We start from the raw sequence: 22,512 nt of genomic DNA on the forward strand, positions 1-22,512 counted from the left end.
AATATAAAAACATTATATTTTCTATAATGTTTGAATTTTATATAATGAACATTCAAAAGGCAAATAGGGGTTTCCCTGGTGGCGCAGTGGTTGAGAGTCCGCCTGCCGATGCAGAGGACACGGGTTCGTGCCCCGGTCCAGGAAGATCCCACATGCCGCGGAGCGGCTGGGCCCGTGAGCCATGGCCGCTGGGTCTGCGCGTCCGGAGCCTGTGCTCCGCAACGGTAGACGCCCACATAACAAAAAAAAAAAAAGGCAAATAACTTCCTAACGCTCCCAAAGGAAAGATGAAAATGGCTAATGATACTAACTTCAAACTGTCATATTTGTATTTCATAGGACAGGAACATTAGTAATTTTACTTGAACTCCTTGAACAAGATACAATTATTTCTTAGGTTTAAACCCATTTAGATTAATAGTTTCTTTTGAAAAGCAAAGAGAATAATATTTAATTCCTAACTAAATTCTCCAGATCTTTTCATACCTAGTAAAATGATACACATAATTGTGAAAATAGACATCCATAATTCCAGTATACAAATATCCTTAGGAAGAACACTCAAATAATTTAAATAAAACCATATTTGTTATATTTTATCAAAACTTTCATTATCTCTATTTGATATAATTAAAATGGCTACAATTAACATCAACTGGCAAAACTTTCTAATACTAAAACAATTATAACAATCTAAGACATCTGAACAGATTCTTTGGCATGACTCCATGGAATTTCACTTAATCATAATCATGTTGAAGAAAAATCTTATACATTGTCTTCATATAAAAATTTCATCACGTTTGTAATTAGTTTTATAGGCTCAAGTTTTAGGTATAACGAGTTGCACTTCTGTGAAAATGATTAAGTCCCACAAGTAAATAACTGATAAAGTTTATAGTCAACCTCTCCTACCACCTTGCCTTATTTATCTAACTTTATGAAACCAACCAATATAAGCATAGGAAATCTTAAGCAACTGTCAAAAGCAAATTTATTTGTCCATAGAAGAGAAGAAGAAAATGTAAAATTATACTGACTATTCTATCTGCACCTCAATCAAAAGCAAAGTAATTTTACTGTTTCAACGTGCTAACATGTTAAAGAATATAAACAAGAAAAGGTCATATCATTGTACCATGCTTACTTCCAACCTTGTCAGCCTATGAGTGAAACTTCATAAACAATGAAGTACTATGATTCTAAACATCCAAGTCAAACATGTCATACTAATCCCACTTTATGTTAACTTTATATTAACACTTCTTGTTGTTATCAATATTACTTTTAATTTAGCTATGTAAAAACACTATGCTAGGCACTTCACAGACATTACCTCTAAACCCCACCTCGAATGGTAGCAATTGTTAGTACCATTTTATAAATGAGGACTCTGGCTTCAAGAGTTACAAGTCTAGCCTAAAATTTCACATTCAATAAATGTGGAAGCTGGAATCTGAACTGAAGGTCAAAGTCCATTTTCCTTTCATGATACCAAATCACAACCTCACCTCTGTTTAAATAAAGCCCTTATGTACTAATTTAAAAATAAATATTTTAAAATATTACCTTTCTACAAATTCTCAAAATGTACTTCCAGTAATAATTTATTTCTGAAATAACCATTAAAATAAACAAAAGTTCCTTTTTTGTTTTTGTTAAAATACATGTAGTGTAAATTTGATATAAAACTATCACGAGATAAAATAATTTTTTCTTCTATAAACAACAAAGAAGAAACAAACCTGTGTAGTCTTTCCAGATCCAGTTTCTCCTACAATCAAAACTACTTTATTTTCCTTAATTATTTTAACAATTTCTTCTTGTTTCTCAAACACTGGCAGAGACTGCCTGAAAGAATCAAATTCAGATTCTCCTCTTTTCACTGGAATCTGAGATATGCCACTGTTGAGTCGCCCACTTGTCTTGCTCATTTCCCGGTTTTCTTTGAAAATGAATAAGAGAACAAAAAAATTTATGATCAACAATAAAAAGAGTTAAAAAACAAAAATAAGTAATTTCTAATGTAATTCCTTTCAAGTGCTTCTTCTCTACTCAGTCTAAAGTTAAAAAGCAATGCATCAGCTGTTGTACTGCCACACAATATTCTTAGAGAATGTTACACATTTTTATATCAATCAGAAGGCAAATTTCCCAAAAGTATTTCTGGTGCACAATGTTTAAAAATGAAAATCAATCATTCAAAAATCATTAAAAATAAAACCCAATTTTGATATCCTAAAATAATTTTCAGCCTTGTTTCTATCAATTATAACACAGAAAATTATAATTTTAGAGTTGGACACAATGTATATTATACTTATAAATTCTGTTACATACAGTATGAAAACACATATGAAAAATAAAAAACCCTCTATGTTTAAAGTTAGCATGTAAGATCATGTGATCAAACAGAATGATATGTGTAAATATAAGGTCCTAATGCTTAACAAATCTCCTAATTGTGCATTTTAGCCAACATCTACATTTAAGCAGATAGGAATACAAAAGGCATGATGTGTTTTATACTCTTCACATAACTCAAAATATTTTTATGTGCATGTATTTTTAAAACTCCTTGATAGCTAGCACCATCCATTTCTACATTCTGCAAACATACTCCACCAATAGAAATTATGCAGATTCTTTCACTGGAGATAATAAAAGAAATAACTTTCTCATTAGAAAAGTTATTTTTCCAAATAGTAAAATTACTTCATTTTATAACCTAAATATATTTATTTATCTACCTTTGAGCAAGTTAATGTACTGAAGACTCTGTCCTGTCTCTTCCCAGAAGCTAAAGTCCCAATTCAAAATCCCACTCATTAGTATGTCACGGCAGCATAATATAGGAAAGTTCAGACTTTGGAGTCACATCCCAGCTTTGTGGTTTACTGGCTGGTTGAGTGGCCTTGAACAAATTTAACTGCTCTGAGCCCCAGTTTCTTCACCTGTGAAATAGGGGAAATTCTTACCTTGCAAGGGTTGCTATGAGGCTCTATGTAGAGTTTAGTATACTGTCTAGCACACAATAAGTGCTCAATAAATGTTTAGCTATTACTGTTAACACTTTACAAAAAACCCTAACTTAATGACATGCCTTAACACTGCAATTCATTCCAAAATCTTCACAACTCTTAATCATTTCTAACCAACTATTCAAATTGAGAAATCATATTTCATGTTAGTTTTTAAAAATAAATTTTAAGTGGAAAAAGAACAGTCAAGAAATAATAGGATAAACAAGGAAGCTCCCCAGAAAATACATACCAGCTTCAACTGCAAACACATTTCCTCTTTCTGTTTTAGGCAGAAGTTCAGTACGCTCTTTACTGGTGACAGGAAATCTTTGAATTAGGCTCCTAACAGCATGTTTTGTATTATGAGTCAAATTACAGGTCATCATTGCATGAGCTGTTTCTGATCCATCTTTCTTCTTCACAGTTAGGTATCTACTTGCTCCCTTTCTGAATATTAATAAAAATCATTTATTTACTATATATAGTCAATTTGTTCACATATGATGTATGGCTACTTAGAAAACATGTCTCAAGCAAAACACTGAAAAAGATCAAAATGCTCTGGGATAAGATGCTGGAAATCCCAGAAAATTCAGTAAAGAGGAATTTAATGCTAAACTGTCCACAAGACCATTTTCAATTAAAATTTCAAAATGCTGCAAATCCAATTTTAAATCAGCAAAAAAAAAAGGCTTACTTACCCTTAAGTGTTAAAGTTTGTCTTAGCAGCCTTCATGGTGGATGAAACATCACCAGTTAATACATGCTGGGAAACATATAGAGGGAGAAAATCAATTTGAACAACAGAATCTAAAATTGATAATGAAAACATTATGGTGGTCCAATTATAACAGTGGTCCAGACTAATATATCCCACTGAATGTTTCTCCAGTATGCTGGTAATGTCACACTCCCATGAAAACCTGTTAAGAAAGCCAAGTTTAGTGGTTGGACCAAAAAAACATAAATCAGCACTACTGATAAGTATTTTCAGATGTATACTGGGGGAAAAAAAAAGTTTTTCAAAGCTTCTGACTCTAGCCTTCAATTATAAGGTAATGATGATTTATAACTGTTCTCAAGTTACCTGATGTAGGTATATTTACTTCTTTAAATGGTCCTAATTATGTCTTTGATGACTTCTGTAGCTTTAGGAGTACTAAGTACAATGTTATACACACAGGAAGTCCTCAAATGTATTTTGAATGATTTAATAATACATGTCTATAATCTAGTACAATGTAGTACTGTAAAAAGCTTGGGTTATGAAAGCAAACAGACTTGGATTTGAATCCTATCTCTACCACCTACTAGCTGTGGGACCACAAGCAAATTATTTAATAGCTCTGAGCCTAAGATGATGATAATAATAATAATAATAATAATACCTGCCTCAAAAGACCCTTCATATGATTAAATAAGATAATGCATGTAAAGGGCAGTATCTGCTACAAAGTACACATTAAATAAATGAAAGCTATTATTATAATTATAGCCAGGAAAAAATATCGTTTCTTGTGCCAAAAAGAGTTACACAAAACATTTCATAAAATGTTTTGCCATTTGTTAATGCCACTATCATATTATAGAAATGAGCAACAAAGCCACAAATACAATGAAAATTATATATATAATTTTACTAATTCTAAATTAAATTTTAGAATTTTCCTAATTCCTAAATCTAATTTAAATATTTTCAACAATATCTTCACTATAGAGTGACATGAAACTGAAGATTAACCTATACAGCCTTAGCTATCTAAGTCTTCTAAGTGAGGCTTTCAATTTACCAAGATTTTTAATTTCTGGAAACTCCTCAATGAATTATACCCTTTCTATGCCATCATCTACTCCTGGACAAGTGCTTAGTGATGCTTAAATGATGGCATAAAGATGAGCTTATTAAAATCTAACTGATCTAGAAATTTTAGTCATTTCCATGGTAAATCAGAATTATTGGATTCTAGAGATGTTCTCTGTAGTAGGTTCTTTTCCCATGGACTTTTCTGAAACCTCAGTACAGTCATGATAGACTCAATCATTCATTCCCCTTCTGTTCCATGTACTTCATAAAATTTTAACTATAGAAGGCCAGAAGTGTGCTGAAATGAGCACTAGAGCAACAGTCAGGAGGCTTGTGTTCAGCTAGTAATAATCTTTCAATTAACTAGCTATGTGATCAAAAATAAATCATTTTACTTCTCTGACACAGAATTTTAAAACCTCTAATATTTCTATCAGCTCCAAGATGCTTTAATTTTCTCAAAAATCATCTCAGGAAAGTTTTGCTATATTTCACTTTTAATTTTATTTTATTCATTCATTCAATCATAATCATTCATCATATATTGATTACATACTGTAGGCCAGGCACTATGCTAGAAGCTACGATTACAAAGTTGAGGAAAATATACTCCTTCCTCAATAAGCTCACAACTAAAATAACAGGTCAGATTGAAACTTTCCTAACATAGGTTGCCTAATAATAATTCAGCATTAATCTATAACAATAACTCATACTAAGCAAGTGTGAGTACTTAGTCATTACCATTTACAATTTACTAAATTCAGTTTGAACCCAGATGGTGGGACAGAAAGAGAATATCAACTTGATAGTTTTTATGTTTTAGTAAAAAAATTCTATTATTAGTGCTATTAGGGCTCACTCCTACCCCATTCAGCACCACAGTGGCACTGATATATAATTAAAAAATTAGTGAAATTTTGGCAAAATATTCACCTCATTATTGTGTGGATGAAAACATTCAATATAGTAGAGTTGTCCTACTATGTAAACTAACACACTGAAATCTCATCATCATGCTTTCATTCCAAGGTAACCAACACTATAATTTGATGAATATCTAGTAGTTCCCTTTACACAGCAAAACTGACTAGAAACTACCTGCACAACATGGAAAAGATGCTAGATAAATGAACTTCACAAGAATTTTTTTAAATAATAACATGTAAGCCCTATATGCCATATTTAAGTATAAAAGTAAATGGCCTACAAATACAGATAAGAACATCATAACTTCTAACTTTCAAAGGGAAAAGTAATCATGCATGTTATAATGAAGTTATGACATTTCAATAGCTTCTTCTTTTTAAAGAAAAATGATGATATAACTAATCAAATTTGATGCAATTTTAATATTAATAAATGTTTCATTTACACAGCATGTTACTGAGTAATCTACCTCAAATACAACCATACATCTTGCTATTCCCCACTTTACAAACCTGAGAACAGTTTAAAAATCTGCTCAAGAGCCAAAATCTGAAATCACTGCTTAAAAAGCTCACAGCCACCAAGGAGCTAATGCCTCTAAAAAAATACACATTTGTTTGATGTCTAGTATATACTTAATTTCATATCCCTTTAATTTATACTTCCACTAAGCAGACAGATGCAAAGATCTAACTCCAAACCATTTTCTCCTCAATACTGTAATACAAAATTACAAATTTATTAAAGTTTGAATCATACAAATTTGTGCTTTATTACGATTACCTAGAAAATAATAAACCAAACAAGTTATTTTTGTCACTAAACACAATTATTTTCATGTGATGCTATGTTTGTGGTAAATTTTTTTCTTTTTGTGACTTAATGGACAATAAGCAACTTAGAGATGAGCTTTATCCAATATCTCTGTCTTAACTCCTCGCAGTTCCTAAAACACTGTTATGAACTCACTGTGAAAAACAAAAATTAATTAGCTAAACATTAACTAGGTCTGATTGCTGGCTCTGCCACCTGCTAGCTGTGTGATCTTGGGAAAACTATTTAATTCTCTAAGCTCGAATTGCCTCATCTGTTATACAGGCACCAGGTATTGAAAAAATAGAACCTACCATACAAGACTGTTGTGAGGATCAAATAATCTACTTAAAGCACCTAGCACAATGCCTGTTGCACAAGAGCACTTAATAAATGTTAGCTACTGTTACTATTATTACTGCGCACTGTAGGGGTTTATTTAATGGATATCCAAAACTTCACTAACAGGGTTCATCACTTTTAACCCATTTTCTGTTTTAGCTAGGGGAAGAGAGGTGGAGTGCGGTATGCAATCTTCCATGGCAGGAGGTAAGGGAGGCAGTAACTCAGATCTGAAAGGGGGTCTTGTTGTACGGTAGAGCCTCCTGGTCAGGGTGAGTAGAATAACTGGATACCTATTAAGCAGCACCTTCAGCAATCACAGGATAAAAAACCTGTACTTGGAAAAACCTACTTTCATACACTTTATATTTTCTCTTTCCACAAGTTTTTAACAAAGTTCATCTTGTAAATTTCTTTTTGTCTAACTTGGACTAAGAAGAATTGGAAAGAATTTTGTTTTATTCATGAACAAATTAAAGACTCAAAAAAGTGTGCTCTTAGAACCAAAACACAGTGACATAGGTTGAGGAAAAACAGAACAAATTACAAGGAGGTGAAATTTGGGGTATGGGAAAACTTGACTGGAATGTCTAAGAAAACGTTAGGATATAGTGAAGAACACAAAATGGGGGTGTTACTCCAACAAGAGTATTTTTACCAAAAGATGAGCAATTATAAAGAAAATAATCAATTCAAAGTAAACCCAACTCTCTAAGAGGAGATGAAAAACAAAATCCAACACATGTGGCCTTCATTTTGAAAGAAAGGAGATTTAAAAAAATTAAAAAGTGATCAGAAAAAAAAAAAGCTGTAAATTATCACACAGTAAGTCTGGAATCTGTTTTTTAAAAACCTTGTAAGAAACTCAAAATAAACTACGGGATCACAGAATCTTAACCAACACATAGAGATTAACTCCTTCATTTTTTACATTTAAGAAAACAGGCCTTTAAAGTTAAGGGACATGACCAAAGCTAAAGAACAAAGCAGTGACAGACTGGGATTAGAATCCAGGTTTCTTGTCCTTTCCTCCACACCTCTCAAATAGGTATTATGGAATCATAATACCAGGCACAAAAAAAAAAAAAACAAACACACAACAGAAAGACTAACTTAACAATTATTAACTAACTTAACTATCCTAAATTAACAAAGTTAATTCTAGGAGGTTAAAAATAAAAGATCTTTACTCAAGAGTGAACAGAAAAACCCATACAAGTCAGGTACAAATTCTCATATAAATGAAAAGAAAGGATTTAAGAAATATATTCAAAGTGATTTAGTTCTTTATATATGTAAAAAGAAGGAAAGGCATTTGAAAATGACAAGGACCACTAGAAAAACATTGTACTAAGTTTGCTCAAAGATAAAAAGGGATTGGGAAAGAGCTAGGACATTTACTAAGAAGAGGATTTATGGAACACTAGATATAGGGAGTAGGGATGAGATAATAGGTGGGGTTGCCTTGATTCCCTTAGCATCTCTTTCCTGTTTCCTCTTTCTGTCTCTTCAATGTTTCTTCATCCCCCTTTTTTTGTCCTGATAACTTGCTCTCCCCTTCCCCCCCAAACTTTTATTCGTCTCTGGACCATCCTTTAAAGGATCATGCTACTGAACAAAAGTAGAGGTAGTCTAGTCCAATGGACTGCTTTTCTAAGAGTAATTTCTAAAGTTCATTTCCAAGTTCACTGTTTAGAATTAAAAACCCATGTAACCACAGAAATGATGTAGCTGCAGAACAGTGTGTTTATAACAGATATTTTCTAGTGCAGGCCCACAATCTCTTATCTACTACCCTTAAATCCAAACAGCTCTGAAAAGTGGCAGACTTCTGAAAGTCTGCAGCAACTTCATTTGGCAGCAAAGCCTGGTTAAATTAACATGAAGCTATTTATGATCTTTATTTACCTTAGTGTCAATAATCATACATTTTTCAGCAAGAAATATAACATACTGCTAATATACCCTATTGCCTTTCTGAAATCTGAAAATCTGCATCTCAAAACATATTTGGCCCAGGCCCTTTTGGACAAAGGATTGTGGCCCTGCGCCTTCTTTTTATTTTCAAGTGCAATATTTTACCTATCCAGATGACTATAATATGGGTGGAAACTTCCCAGGACGCCAACACTGCTTTTAGTGATGTTCAAAGTGCACATGCACCTAAGCTACATCCCTTGTCTCAGTCAGTAACTGTATCATCACTATGGTGGACATTCATATGAAAGACATTGCAACCTCAGCTACTTTCACCTTAGGACCTTCTATTTAGTTATTAATATATTTACTTAATTAAGGCTTTGTTTTCCCTCTTCTTAACCTAAAAGCTGGAAGCTGAAATTTCATCTTTTTTTCCCCCAATCTCAGTGGTTCTCAACCAGGAGCAATATTGCTCCCAGGGAAGATTTTGGAAATGTCTAAAGACATTTTTGGTTGTCACAACTGGGGGTGGAAGTGTTACTGGCATGTAGTGGGTAAAGGCTAGGTATGCTACTAAACATCCTACAATGCACAAAATAGCCCTCCACAATAAAGAATTATACAGTCCAAAACGTCAATAGCACCAATACTAAGAACTCTATATCAATCCCATCATTCTTATTCCCAAAATGAAATAACTCCACAGAATTTTAGAGTTCTTCAATATGGATGGCTCAAATGACTTTTCCCCACTATGGATAAGTGATCTTCAAAAAATATTTAAGTTTCCTCTTGTTCAGTTTTATTTAATCAGTTCTAATCATCAGATTCGTGACTTGGTATGAAAAAAAACAACAAGCATGTGTTCTAAAACCATACCATTATAGTACAGTAGCATTAAAAGAGAAAAGTTCTGTAAATAATTGTACTTATTATTTTTAGTCCATCCATTCTTCAAGAAAAAAGTTTTGGTTTCCATACAAGAAGAGAATACCTTTCTCAATGCAATCAACTTCAACTTTTAAACCATTCTCTTTACATCTTAAAATTTACCTTCTTCTCCCACTCTCCCCCAGTCAGGGAAAACAAAAAAGGGGGACAGTAAGAAAAGCAAAGAGCTGAGTTTGGTACAGACATGAATCAGATCATCTACACACAATATAATTAAGGATGTGAATCTAACTAAAGCAGTAATAACTATTTAGTCAAAAACATTTCTCTTTTTCGGTAAGTAATTTTTTCAATTAAGAAAACTTGTCAGCTTACCCTTTACTTTTAGAAACCAAACCAAGAGACTGACTCAATCGATGAATAAAGGCTCTTTCCGTACTGGTCAAAGAAGAAGGAAATTCCATTTCTACATGGAAAAAAACACAAAGCATCATTTGTGGATCGGCAATTTTCCTTCAAGGTACTTCAAAACACATATATGTTTATAAAATATGAAAAATCATATAAACATATAATCAAATTATCATATTTTATGTGAAAAATAGATATAAGCATTCCTAGGAGATACTGTGGGTTTGATTCCAGACCCTTGTAATAAAGTGAATATCGTAATAAAGCAAGTCATACAAATTTTTTTGGTTTCCAGGGCCTATGTTGGTTTGTTGGTTTCCAGGGCCTATGTTATGTTTACACTACACTGTAGCCTATTAAGTGTGCAACAGCATTATGCCTTAAACAACAACATACACAATTAATTTAAAAATCCTTTATTGATAAAAAATGCTAACCATCATCTGACAACATGGAGTTGCCACAAACCTTCAATTTGTAAAAAAACACAGTATTTGCAAAGCACAATAAAGTGAAGTGCAATAATGAGATATGCCTGTACTAATTAACCACTGAATGTCTACCAGAATTCTGATATTAATAACATTTAAACCTAAATGTGACAAAGGACCCTGATGTTCACCAAAGATTAGTCCTCTTGTGCTGAAATCTTGAGCTCCTGATGAACATATTTTACTATCTTAACTTACTTGCTTAACCAACAAAATGTTTATTTCCTTCAAGGATGAGGTATGCTCAAGTATTATGAATGCTCAGTATCAGATTCCAGTGTCTTTGCCTTCAAAAACTGCATAGAATCCCTATTTCACTGTCTCAGACTGGATATGATGCTGTATATTTCTGGCGCTTCACCTCTGTTTAATGAAAGTTCAGAATCACTCTGTCCAGGTCCTTTTTTGGGGGGAGAGGGAAAGACTCTAAGCTTCCAGAATAAGGGGTCCTCTACTTAGAGCAGCAAATCGGAATGAGCTCTCAATATGCTGTACTGATCACAGGTCAGCTGCTGGTTCTGCACTGTGTGACCCAAGACAAGTAGCTTTCCAACCTTAAGAGGTATGGAAGACGTTTCGTCTAACAGAACGAGTTACTTTTTTTTTTTAAGTGTTTAGAGTGATACTTCCAGGATGTAAACAAAGCACTACATATTGCCACTGCATTTATTCGTCGAATTTTCTTCTGTTCCTCTACTTCCGAAACTCAAACTAAACGTACCTCGATTAAGGCTACCACCACCTCCTTTAAAAAAAAAGAAAAAAGTAGAGGCTTAACAATACCTAAAAGTTGTGGCAAAGCTACCGAAAGGCCTCTCCCTGGGGAAAGAAATGCCTCCTGCAGTTGAGCAACCTGATTTTCGTGCCTTCGGACGCCGGACAAGTGCCCCGTAACCCGGCTGAGCCGCAGGACGCCACGGGGCTCTTCACATCCCCAGGCAAGGCTCACAACTCTGGCCCCAGCCCCGCGCCCGCTTCGCCCGGGCCCGGTGGACCGCCCCCGTTTCCCCTCCCTCCGGTGAGGCAGCCCCTTCCCACGAGGGACCGGGCTTCCGGGAGGTGGGGCAGCCGGCGGGGTCCCTGTCGGGAACCTCACCTCTCTGGTCCCCGTATCGGAAACGCTCCAGAGCGATATTGACCGCGATCTTCACCTCCTCGTCTATACGAATGTCCTTCAGCCCCTTGGCCCGGCCGCCTCCCGCAGGGCCACACGGCACCGGGCCGCTGCCGCCGCCCCCTCCAGGAGCCGACGGCCGGTGGGAGACGCTACTCGGCCTGGACATGGCCCTGAGGAGGTGTTCTCCTCGCGGTACAGCGGCCAGGCCTGCTGGCTGACGGCCAACGACAGGGAAAGTGGGCCTCGGGGGCCTTGGCGGGTTCAAACGGCTCCACAGGCTACCTGCGCTGGATCGGGCTCACCGGAAAGCTCCCGGTGTCCACAACAGCCGATGAGGCGCCGGCGGCGCTAGAGCGCCAGCCGGGCAGAGAGCGCGGGCGTGATGACGTCACCGGGGCCGGCGCCGGTGACCTCAGCACGCCGACTGTCCCTGGCGTCCTGCGCGCTGCGTCCAAATCTCCAGCTCCCTGTCGAGCTGGTTCTCCCTGTCGTCTCCTGTCCCCACGCACCGCCCCCCCGCACCGTCCCGAGGGCCTCTCGTTCAACCACTTATTCAGTCGCTCGCTATTTGGTTAAATCATTAATTCATTCAGTAAGCATGTGTGGGCTTCTACTATGTGCCCTAGATATACATTGGGGAACCAGACAGAAAGGGCTCCTGCCTTCGTGGATTTTACATTCTAGTGGGGGTAGAGTTGCCAGATTTAGTAAACAAAAATACAGGATGCCCAGTTTATTGGAATTTCAGATAAGGAACACAATTTCAGTATAGGTATTTCCCATGCAATATTTGGGAGCACACAGAGTAAAGAATTATTCGGTACCTGAAATGCAAATTCAACTGAGTGGCCATATTTTATCTGGCAACCCTATATGGGAATAACAGACAGTAGACAAAAAAATGATTAAAGGTAGTTGTAAGTGCTATGTGAGATAATGGAATAGGAAGATGCAACCCTTTAGTTTGGAATGTCAAGGAAGATTATGAGAATGTCCATTTGCTTGTATACAATTCCACTAACATAAACCTCAACCCAGCCACCCTAATTGCTTCCACTCTAGTCTTCCTATTATCCATTCTCCAGAAAGCAACTAGAGTGATCTTTTTAAAAACACAGTTGGCTTTCAGTATCTTTGGGTTCCTTATCACTGCTTCAACCAACCACTAAACCAAAAAAAAAAAAAATTTTAATTCCAGAAAGTTCCAAAAAGCAAAACTTGAATTTACTGTGCACTGCAACTATTTACATAGTATTTACATTGCATTAGGTATTATAAGTAATTTAGAGATTATTTTAAGTACATAAGAGGATGTGTATAGGTTATATACAAATATTACTGCCATTTTATACAAGGGACTTGAACATCCTTGCATTTTGGTATCCTCAAGGAGTCCTGGAACCAATCCCCACAGATAGAGAGACAACTGTACAAGCCAAGTAGGTTAACACCCCTACACAAGGCACTCCAATTGCTCCCCATTGCAACTATAAAACACCCTCAATTCCTTACCATGACCCTGAAGACCCTGCCTAATCTGGCCTCTGTCTACCTCCCACCATTCTCATCCTCACAGTGCTCAAATGCACTAATTTCTTTCTGTCCCTTGAACACAACAAGCTTATTACAGCAGGGGAACTTTCCACTTGCACAGTTTTCTCCTGCACATGACAATCTTCCTCCCAGTACTTCACATGGATGCCTCTTTCTCCTCATATAAGCCAGGATTCCATCCGTTACCTAGATAGGCTCTCCCACATCAACCCATTATCATTTACCACTGTTTGAAATTATTTTGTTTATTTATATATTTATTATTTGCTCTTTTCACTATAATATAAGCTTTTTAGGAGCAGGAACCTTATCTTGTTTGTCACTGTTTCAACAGTAGCTAGAACTGTATGGTCATACAATAAAATTTTATTGGTTTTCCATATTGTAGAATCTGGAATTAAGATTTGTCATCTCTATCCTCTGAAAACTTTCTTCGTAATCCTTGGGATCCTAATCAATTTGATTTGCTACTAGAAAGAGTTCTGGATAAGCAGAAATAAGTCCTGTGTCCTGGTCCTGTCATGGTTACCAGTGAACTGTGTGAACATTTTCTACTATGTTGATCCTAATTTCCTTAGCTGTTCGTAATAATGCCTGCCATTTATTAAGTGCCCAGGGGCACTGTCTTTATTTTTCCAATCCTCACAAAACCATATGAAGTAGTTATATTACCTCATGATACAAATGAGTAAACAGGCTGGATGAGGTTAAAAACTGGTCCAAGGCCATGCTAGTGATAATTAATGAGGTAATAGAAAAAAAGCCCAGCTGATCATGAGGCCTAGCTTCATTCCAGGACAAATCATAAATAGAAGATAATACCTGGATGCACCAAATATATTGTGATAAAACTGAAAACATTTTATGTGGGGTAAGACACATATTGCTTTCAATTTCACTCGATAACCTCTTTGTTCCACACTTTATTGGCTCCATCATTTATTAGCTTTGTGACTTGACTACTTACTTTGCCTTCTGAGCTTCTGGTTTCCCATCTGTAAAATGGGTATATTTAATATTCATTTTATAGTATTGTGAATTTGACATAATATGTAAGTATTAGGCATTGATCTAATGTGTGCTTCTTCTTTCCTTTATTTTGGAATAAATGCCAAAATATTTGTATTCCTAGTACCTAGTAAACATATGGAATATGTTCATTGAAATAAAAGAGAATATTTACTTAAGTTACATAGCAGTAAATTATAAAGTCAATCAGATTCTACATTATCTAATGTTTTTGCATACTCCTAGAAATTTCTGGTGCTTAGGGTGAACACTGCAATTCTACTTTTTACATGTGCTTCAGAAAAAAATTAAAAATAAGGAAGATATGGAATATTTACAAATGATTTCAAGTTGAACTTACTGTCAGATAGACCTAAAGTTTTTTGTTTTTTGTTTTCTGTTTTTTGCTGTACGCGGGCCTCTCACTGTTGTGGCCTCTCCCGTTGCCAAGCATAGGCTCCGGACGCGCAGGTTCAGCGGCCATGGCTCATGGGCCCAGCCGCTCCGCGGCATGTGGGATCTTCCCGGACCGGGGCACGAACCCGTGTCCCCTGCATCGGCAGGCGGACTCTCAACCACTGCGCCACTAGGGAAGTCCCAGACCTAAAGTTTTAATCTTTGTTTTTGCCACTTTATAGTTATGGCCTTGTGCAAGGACTTAATCTCCCTATGCTTTAATTTACCCATCCATAAAATGTGTGTGATAAAAACACCTATATCACAGCATTATTATGGGAATTAAGTTAGGCTGTATTACCTTTATGCAGATGAAGTACTTAGTACAATTCCTGGCTCATCCTTAGCATTCAGTACTAACTAGATGCTTTTGACTTCAAGTAACAGGAAACCAAAGATTAAAAAAAGGCCCAAAATAAGGACATTTATCATCTTACATAGCAAGAAGTCTTAGGATAGGGTGGTTCCAGGAATGATTAGTTCAACATTGTACATCAATGCCCTCAGTCATGCAGAATCTGTTCAGCTTAGCACTCTGCCTCCTAAGAGTGTTTGACACTCCCCTCTTGGTTGCAGATCCAAGTAAGCACATCATCACACAGAACCAGATAAAGGCAAGATAAGTGCCCCCATCTGATGTTTCTTTTTAAGGTAAAGAAAAACTTTCCTAGAAGTCCCAGACATAGACATCCTTATGTCTCCTAGCCAGAACATGGCTAACCCAATAACCAGCAAAGAAAAATGGGATTACCATGAAAGGTCTGGTCTTTTTTGAACGAGGTGGTCACCTAGAAGAGAATGGAGAAAATTGGGGTTCTCATAGCAAGTAAAAAGGGATGGAGAATGACTACTGGGTAGGCAACCAAAGATATTATGGTAGTCAGCAGTGATGTTTGTCAAATATTTCTGGTTTTCTTTCTTCCCAGGGATGTCCCAGAACTATACTTCCTGGCCCTGTTTCAGTTAGGTGGGAACATATGATTAGTTCTGGGCAAGGAGGAGTGAGTTGAAGTGCTATGTTTCACTTTCATGTTGACCTCACTTTTCGCTGCAGTTAGCTGCAAACAACTAACAAAACATGTCTAAGAAAGAAAAGTGAATTTATCTTATTACAAATTATTTAAAAACTACAAAAGAACATTGCTGAGAAAAACTTAAAGACAAACAAATTAAAACATATACTGTGTTCAGGAATCAGAAGACTCAGTAGTGTTAAGATATCAACTCTTCTCTCATTAGTCTATGAATTCAACATAATCCCAATCAAAATCCCAGCACATTTTTTTTCTAAAAAAGTAACAAGCTGATGCTTCATATGGAAATGCACTAAAATAGCCCAAACAACTTTGAAGCAGAAAAAAAGTTTGAGGGCTAACACAACCTGATTTAAAGACTTAGTATAAAGCTGCATTCAACAAGATAGTGTGGTACAGACATAAAGGTGAACAAATAGATCATTGGTACAGAATAGAGTGTCCAAAAATAGACCCACATATATTTGGACAACTGACTTTTGACAAAGGTATAAAGATAATTCACTGGAGAAAGGCTGGCCTTTTCAACAAGTTGTGCTGGAACTGAATGGCCAAATGCAAATAAGATTTTAAAAATAATCCCAAACCTTCCCTCACCCTATACACAAAAGTTAACTCAAAATGGATTATAGGCATTACCTAAATATAAGAGGTAAAACTACAGAACTTCTCGAAGAAAACATAAGAGAAAATCTTTGTGACCTTAGGTTACACAAAGATCTTTTTAGATATAACACCAAAAATACAAACCATTAAAGGAAAGAATTGATAAATTGGATTTCATCAAAGTTAAGAATTTTGCTCTTTGGGAGCTTCCCTGGTGGCGCAGTGGTTAAGAGTCCGCCTGCCAATGCAGGGGACACGGGTTCGATCCCTGGCCCAGGAAGATCCCATATGCTGTGGAACAACTAAGCCTGTGCGCCACAACTACTGAGCCTGTGCTCTAGAGCCCACGAGCCACAACTACTGAGCCCATGTGCCACAACTACTGAAGCCCACACACCTAGAGCCCATGTTCTGCAACAAGAGAACCATGACAATGGGAAGCCTGTGCACTGCAACGAAGAGTAGCCCCTGCTCGCCGTAGCTAGAGAAAGACTGCACATAGCCACGAAGACCCAACACGGCCAAAAGAATTTTGCTCTTTGAAAGACATTGTTAAAAGAATGAAAAGATAAAACCCAGACTGGGGGGAAAAATTTGCAAATCATATATCTGATAAAAAGCCATGTCCAGAATATATAAATAACTCTCAAATACCATAATAAGAAAACAAACAACTCAATGTTTTAAACTGGGCAAAGTTTGAACAGGCACTTCACCAAAGAAGATATATGGGTGGCAAATAAACACATTAAAAATGCTAAATATTATTCATCATTAGAAAAATGTAACTTAAATCCACAAAGGGATGCCACTACATACCTATCAGAATGTCTAAAATTAACTGATTTTACAAAGTATTAGAGAGCTAGTTGAGGAACTGGAATTCTCATACACTAGTGATGGGAAAGAAACCACTTTGGAAACAGTATGGCAGCTTCTTTAAAAAGTAAAACACACAGTTACCATAAAATCCAGCCATTCCATTCCTAGGTATTTATCCAAGAAAAATGGAAGCATATATCTGTACATAGACAAGAACACAAATGTTCATAGTAGCTTTGTTTGTAATAGCCCAAACACAGGAAAGAATCCAAATATTCATCAGCAGGTGAATGGATAAACAAATGGTGATACATGCATACAATGCAATACTGCTCAACTATAAAAAGAATGAACTATATATTGTTACACACAGTAACATGGATGAAGCTCAAAATAAGTATGCCAAATGAAGGAAGTCAGACAAAAAGAGTACATCTATATAATTTCATTCATGTCACACTTAGAAAGTGCAAACTAATCTATAGTGACAGCAGATCAGTGGTTGCCTAGGGATAACATGGAGAGGAAGGAATTTCAAAGGGACATGAGGAAACTCTTTGGGGTGATGGATATATTCATTACCTTGATTTGGGTGATGGTTTCACTTATGTATACATATATCAAAGCTTTTAAAATTATACACTGTGAATATGTGCTATTGTATGTCAATTATACCTTAATAAATTTGTTTTTAAAAAAAATAACCTACAAGACTCTGAGTCTAGTACTATTTTTTCCTACACAATATCAGAAGGCATATTCCCTCCTTTATAAAAGTCATTCTTGGACCTCCAGATAAAGAGCTGTTGTGTGATCTTTTATGTTTTAAACTGACATATAATTTCAATCCAAATTGAATGATCAAATATTCTGTATTAATTAAATATTCCCTTATACAAGGTATGAAATTGTAGGTCTGTTTAGCTCAGATAATTAATTTATCTAAAGTAAACATGTCTAATTATCCACAGAAAAATATCTCGGATATGGTTTTGCTAAAAGGGGAAGAACGGCTATCTTGGAAGGCAGAATATTTTAATTCCCAGAAGATACATTAAGACTTTATAAGAAATTAGAAAGTAAGCCACAGAGAACAGCCATCTCCTTCACTAAAGTAGAAAAGACCACACAACTGCTAATATATCCATATAGAATTTGAATTAGCAACTCAGTATCAGTCAAAGAATAATTATTGTCCCACCATGTTAGTCATTTTCCTACAGTACCTCACAGGATGTCACAGAGTTACAAATAATGATAATTTAGAAACTAAAACCAAAAACCTAACCCAACAAAGAGACTTACATACATAAACACTCAGATTTTTATTTGTCTTAGAGATTAAGGTGAAGAAAATGTGTCCTGAATTGAAACCTTGAGTCTCCTTATTACACCCAAGTTTTGGTGTTTTCCCACTGACTTCATTATTTACATATCAAAAATATTCCCATAATAATAAAATTGTTGTGCTCAGCCCTAGTTAGATAATATGATTTAATTGGAAGAAATCTAGCTGCTCCTTAATTTTGACAAGTTATTGAGTCTCTCTAGTACTTCTCAAATTTTTCACTTCATGGCACACATAGAAAATTACAATATTTTCATGGCACTGTAGCTATGGCAAAGATGCTAGTGCTCATAAATTTTCATGTTTTCCTCTTCTTTCTAAGCACACTAGACCACATTTCTTCCATATTCTCCCATGTTTCTGTCCCTATTTTTGCCGTGAAATTGTGACACTAAATAGCTAAGTGCCGGCCAGTGGAATGTGGACAGAAGTCATTTATCCTACCCCTCTTGTGATCCTCCCTCTTCTCTAGTCTGCAGCCAGATTTTGGAAGAAGGAATTACAAACAAGGAAAGGGGGAAAGCCAGAATGAGGTCTGTGGTGTTGGACTGGAATTAGCAGTATCAGTATGAAATTATGGCTTTTAATATATATACACAAAGGGATAGGTAAAGAAATAAAAATAACTATGTAAGAATGTATGTGTGAGTGTAAACACTGAGATGTAAGAATGTATGTGTGAGTGTAAACACTGAGATGGCCTAGAAGCAGACATCCCAGTATTATTGTGTACATCTAGCACTCAGATCCTAGTTTCCAAATTCCATTCTCCAATAAAAAGAACCAAGGCTCCCTAAAGAAATGGTTGACTCCGGGGCTGGAACAGGACAGAAACAAGATGAACCTGAAACATTTTTATGTGTCAGAAGGTAAGGAATTGCTCAAAACAGGATACAGGCTTATCAAAAGAACACAGGAGCCAACCTCAAGGAGCTCTTTCCTAGGGGCTAATGCTGGCACAATCTGACTAATAAAATAGTGATAGTATTGGAATATAACCCATAAAATAAAATAAACATCCATGAGCCCACGGTAATATTAATACAAACTGGATGTATAAGTAAAGGAGGGATAGGACAGCTCTTCCTTACAGAAGGATTCTAATTATAAATGGTGATGGGAAAACTGGACATACACAAACAGAAGAATGAAACTGAACCCCTATCTTACACCATGCACAAAAATTAACTAAAGATGGACTAAAGATTCGCACATAAGACTTGAAACCATAAAACTCCTAGAATAAAACATAGGGAGTAAGCTTTTTGACATTGGCCTTGGCAATGACTTTTTTGGATTAGGCAACAAAAGCTCAAATAAACAAGTGGAACTACATCAATCTAAAAACCTTCTATTCTGCAAAGGAAACTATCAACAAAATGAAAAGGCAACCTATGAAATGGGAGAAAATATTTGCAAACCACATATCCCATAAGGGGTTCATAATCAAAATATATAAGGAACTCACACAATAGCAAAACGACAAATAACCCAAGTAAAAATGGGCAAAAGACCTGAATAAGTATTTCTTCATTTGTATGAAAACATACAAATGGCCAACAGGTACACGAATGGTGGAAATGTAAACTGGTACAGCCACTGTGGAAAAGAGAATTGTTACTTCTCAAGAAATTAAAAGTAAAACTACCATATGATCCAGCAATCCTCCTTCTGGGTAGAAATCCAAAGGAAACAAAACCACTATCTGGAAGAGATATGTTTATTCCCATGTTCATTGTAACATCCTTCACGATAGGAAACAAAGTGTTTGTCAACGGATGAAAGGATTAAGAAAATATGGCATATACACACACACACAATAAAATATTATTCACACTTTTTTAAAAAATAAGAAAATTCTATCATTTGCAGCAACATGGATGAACCTGGAGGACATGATGCTAAGTGAAATAAGCCAGACAGAGAAAGAAAAACACTGCATGTGGAATTATAAGCACTTATATGTGGATTTGTTTTTTTTAAGAAAGAAAAAAATGTCAAACTCATCAAAACAGAGAATAGAAAGGTGCTTGTCAGGGGCTGGGAGGTGGAAGAAATGGGGAGACTCGGGGGGAGGAAGAAGTCATGTACTAACATGCTTGTGAGTCACTAAAAAGGATCCTGAGGGAGTTCCCTGGTGGTCCAGTGGTTAGGACTCCAAGCTTCCACTACAGGGGACACAGATTCAATCCCTCGTTGGGGAACTAAGATCCCGCATGCTGCGCAGCATGGCCAAAAAAATTTTTTTATTTTAATTAATTAATTTTTAAGAAGGATCCTGAGCCCTGCCCTCCTAGAGGAGAACAAAACAGAAACTCCAGATGATCTGGGAGATCCTGTAAGAGCCTGACCTATGCAGCTTTCCCAGGTGGATCCCCAAGAAGGCAGCCTGGGAAAGTGGTGGTGTGGCTGTCGAGGCAGGTGGGGCTCAGTGTGGTGTAGAACAGCAGGGGATTCCTGGTGCCCAAAAGGGGCCCAGAATTGGCAGAGACATACACCAGACCTGAAGGTTTTGTGCAGCTGGGAACAAGGAATGAAAGACTTAGAAGTGACCAATGTTGTTTGACAACAAAAGAGAGAAACCCTTCCCACATTTCCTGATGCCTTGATACCCCTTAAGTCCTCCAGAGTTTAGAAGCAAGCCTAGGGGTGTATTAGGGGCCACTGAACTGACTGAGATTAAGTTAATTACAGAGAAATGAAGTCCTACATATCAGAATCTGTGGAGTGAAATTTGTCCCCACTACCTGAGTTAATTGTGAAATTTCTTCCAGCTCAATCATTTATTACATGTATAATTACACAGACATCAAAAATATATATTTTGCTAATACTCTGTATATCTATCTACATAAGGGTATATTAATAGGTTGGCCACAAGGTGGTACTAGAAAATGATCTTTTGCTCTAGGCCCTCCTTGACCATCACTGGTTTTAATATACAACTGTGAACAACGATAATCACAGTAATCAAAGTAGAGGTTGAGATGGCAGAGACTGGGTTCATGTGAGGCAGTGTGCATATTTAAAAACCATAAAAATAAACCCTTTCTATGAAAGTTTCTATTAACTATTTTGTATTCTTCCTCTTTTTCTTATCCACTATCATGTCATCATAGACTATCCCAATTGTTACCTGAAACATCGAACACTATATATTCAGCACTCAGGGAAAAATTTAAATACACATGGTGTTTTAGATCCCAGAGTGTAAATTTTAAATGAATATTTTTACAGGATGTGCCTCAAACATATCTGGGACACCCTTAGACCTCTCCGAAATACTAAAGCTCAGTGCCAAAATGAGAACACAATAGACCAGCAAATGCACTGTGTAACTAAAACAGCACCTGCTATCTCATGCTGAGGATAACCGAGGAGAGGAGGAAGGTTACCTCTTCCAGGTGAAGTCTTGTTAGGTTTTTTTTTTTAAGTAGATGTAATTTTAAGAGATGCACAGTAAAAAAAAAAAAAAGAGAGAAGAGGTATGGAAAAGCTCACAGTTAAGAACTTTCTAAGCAAAGGGGTGGTGTCGAAGACAAAGTACCATGTCACAACCCTGAAGACTACCCACTGGGAACAAGGCGAGGCAGGTTGAAGGAAGCAAGGAAGAAAGCAGTGACCTGAGGGGAGACGTGTAAGTCTAGTCTATGGTCTGGCAGAAGAGGAAATTGATTTTACAGAGAAGCAGAACCACTATGTGGCTTGAAGACAGGAGTGATAAAAATATGCCCACTGGCATATATCCCTGTAGAACTGTAAGGAAATGAAGCTGTTAGGAGGCCAGTCAAGAGTAGGCTGTAAAAATCAAGGATTTAGCTGTGATTGTAAGAAGAATCAGATAAGAATCTATGAGAGGAGATGCAGTAGGGTGAGGAGAATGAATGTCCCTAAGTTTCTCCCTCAGGAGAATGTTCGAAAGAACTCAGATATGAAGAGGGA

At 36.5% G+C, this 22,512-nt stretch overlaps 1 protein-coding gene across 4 annotated transcripts in view; it reads right to left on the bottom strand.

Moving 5' to 3' along the window:
- Positions 1–12,085, bottom strand: part of YTHDC2 (YTH N6-methyladenosine RNA binding protein C2) — an 82,594-nt gene extending 70,509 nt beyond the window's left edge. For 3 of the 4 annotated variants that reach the window (XR_003431350.1, XM_027100006.1, XM_027099999.1), the window contains exons 1-4: positions 11,722–12,085; positions 10,099–10,189; positions 3,274–3,470; positions 1,746–1,945 (exon numbers count right to left, since the gene is read on the bottom strand). Coding sequence is in view for 3 of the 4 variants with exons in the window: in XM_027100006.1 (XP_026955807.1) it covers positions 1,746–1,945; positions 3,274–3,470; positions 10,099–10,189; positions 11,722–11,908 (675 nt within the window). In the remaining variant the exon portion in view is untranslated. The remainder of the gene's footprint in view (positions 1–1,745; positions 1,946–3,273; positions 3,471–10,098; positions 10,190–11,721) is intronic. The other variant, XM_027099992.1, reaches the window with a different exon arrangement.
- Positions 12,086–22,512: the final 10,427 nt, after the last annotated feature.

Source organism: Aethalodelphis obliquidens, unplaced genomic scaffold (assembly GCF_003676395.1).
Source record: "Aethalodelphis obliquidens isolate GAN/ISIS:26980383/991018 unplaced genomic scaffold, ASM367639v1 scaffold4, whole genome shotgun sequence".
NCBI classification, from domain to species: domain Eukaryota; kingdom Metazoa; phylum Chordata; class Mammalia; order Artiodactyla; family Delphinidae; genus Aethalodelphis; species Aethalodelphis obliquidens.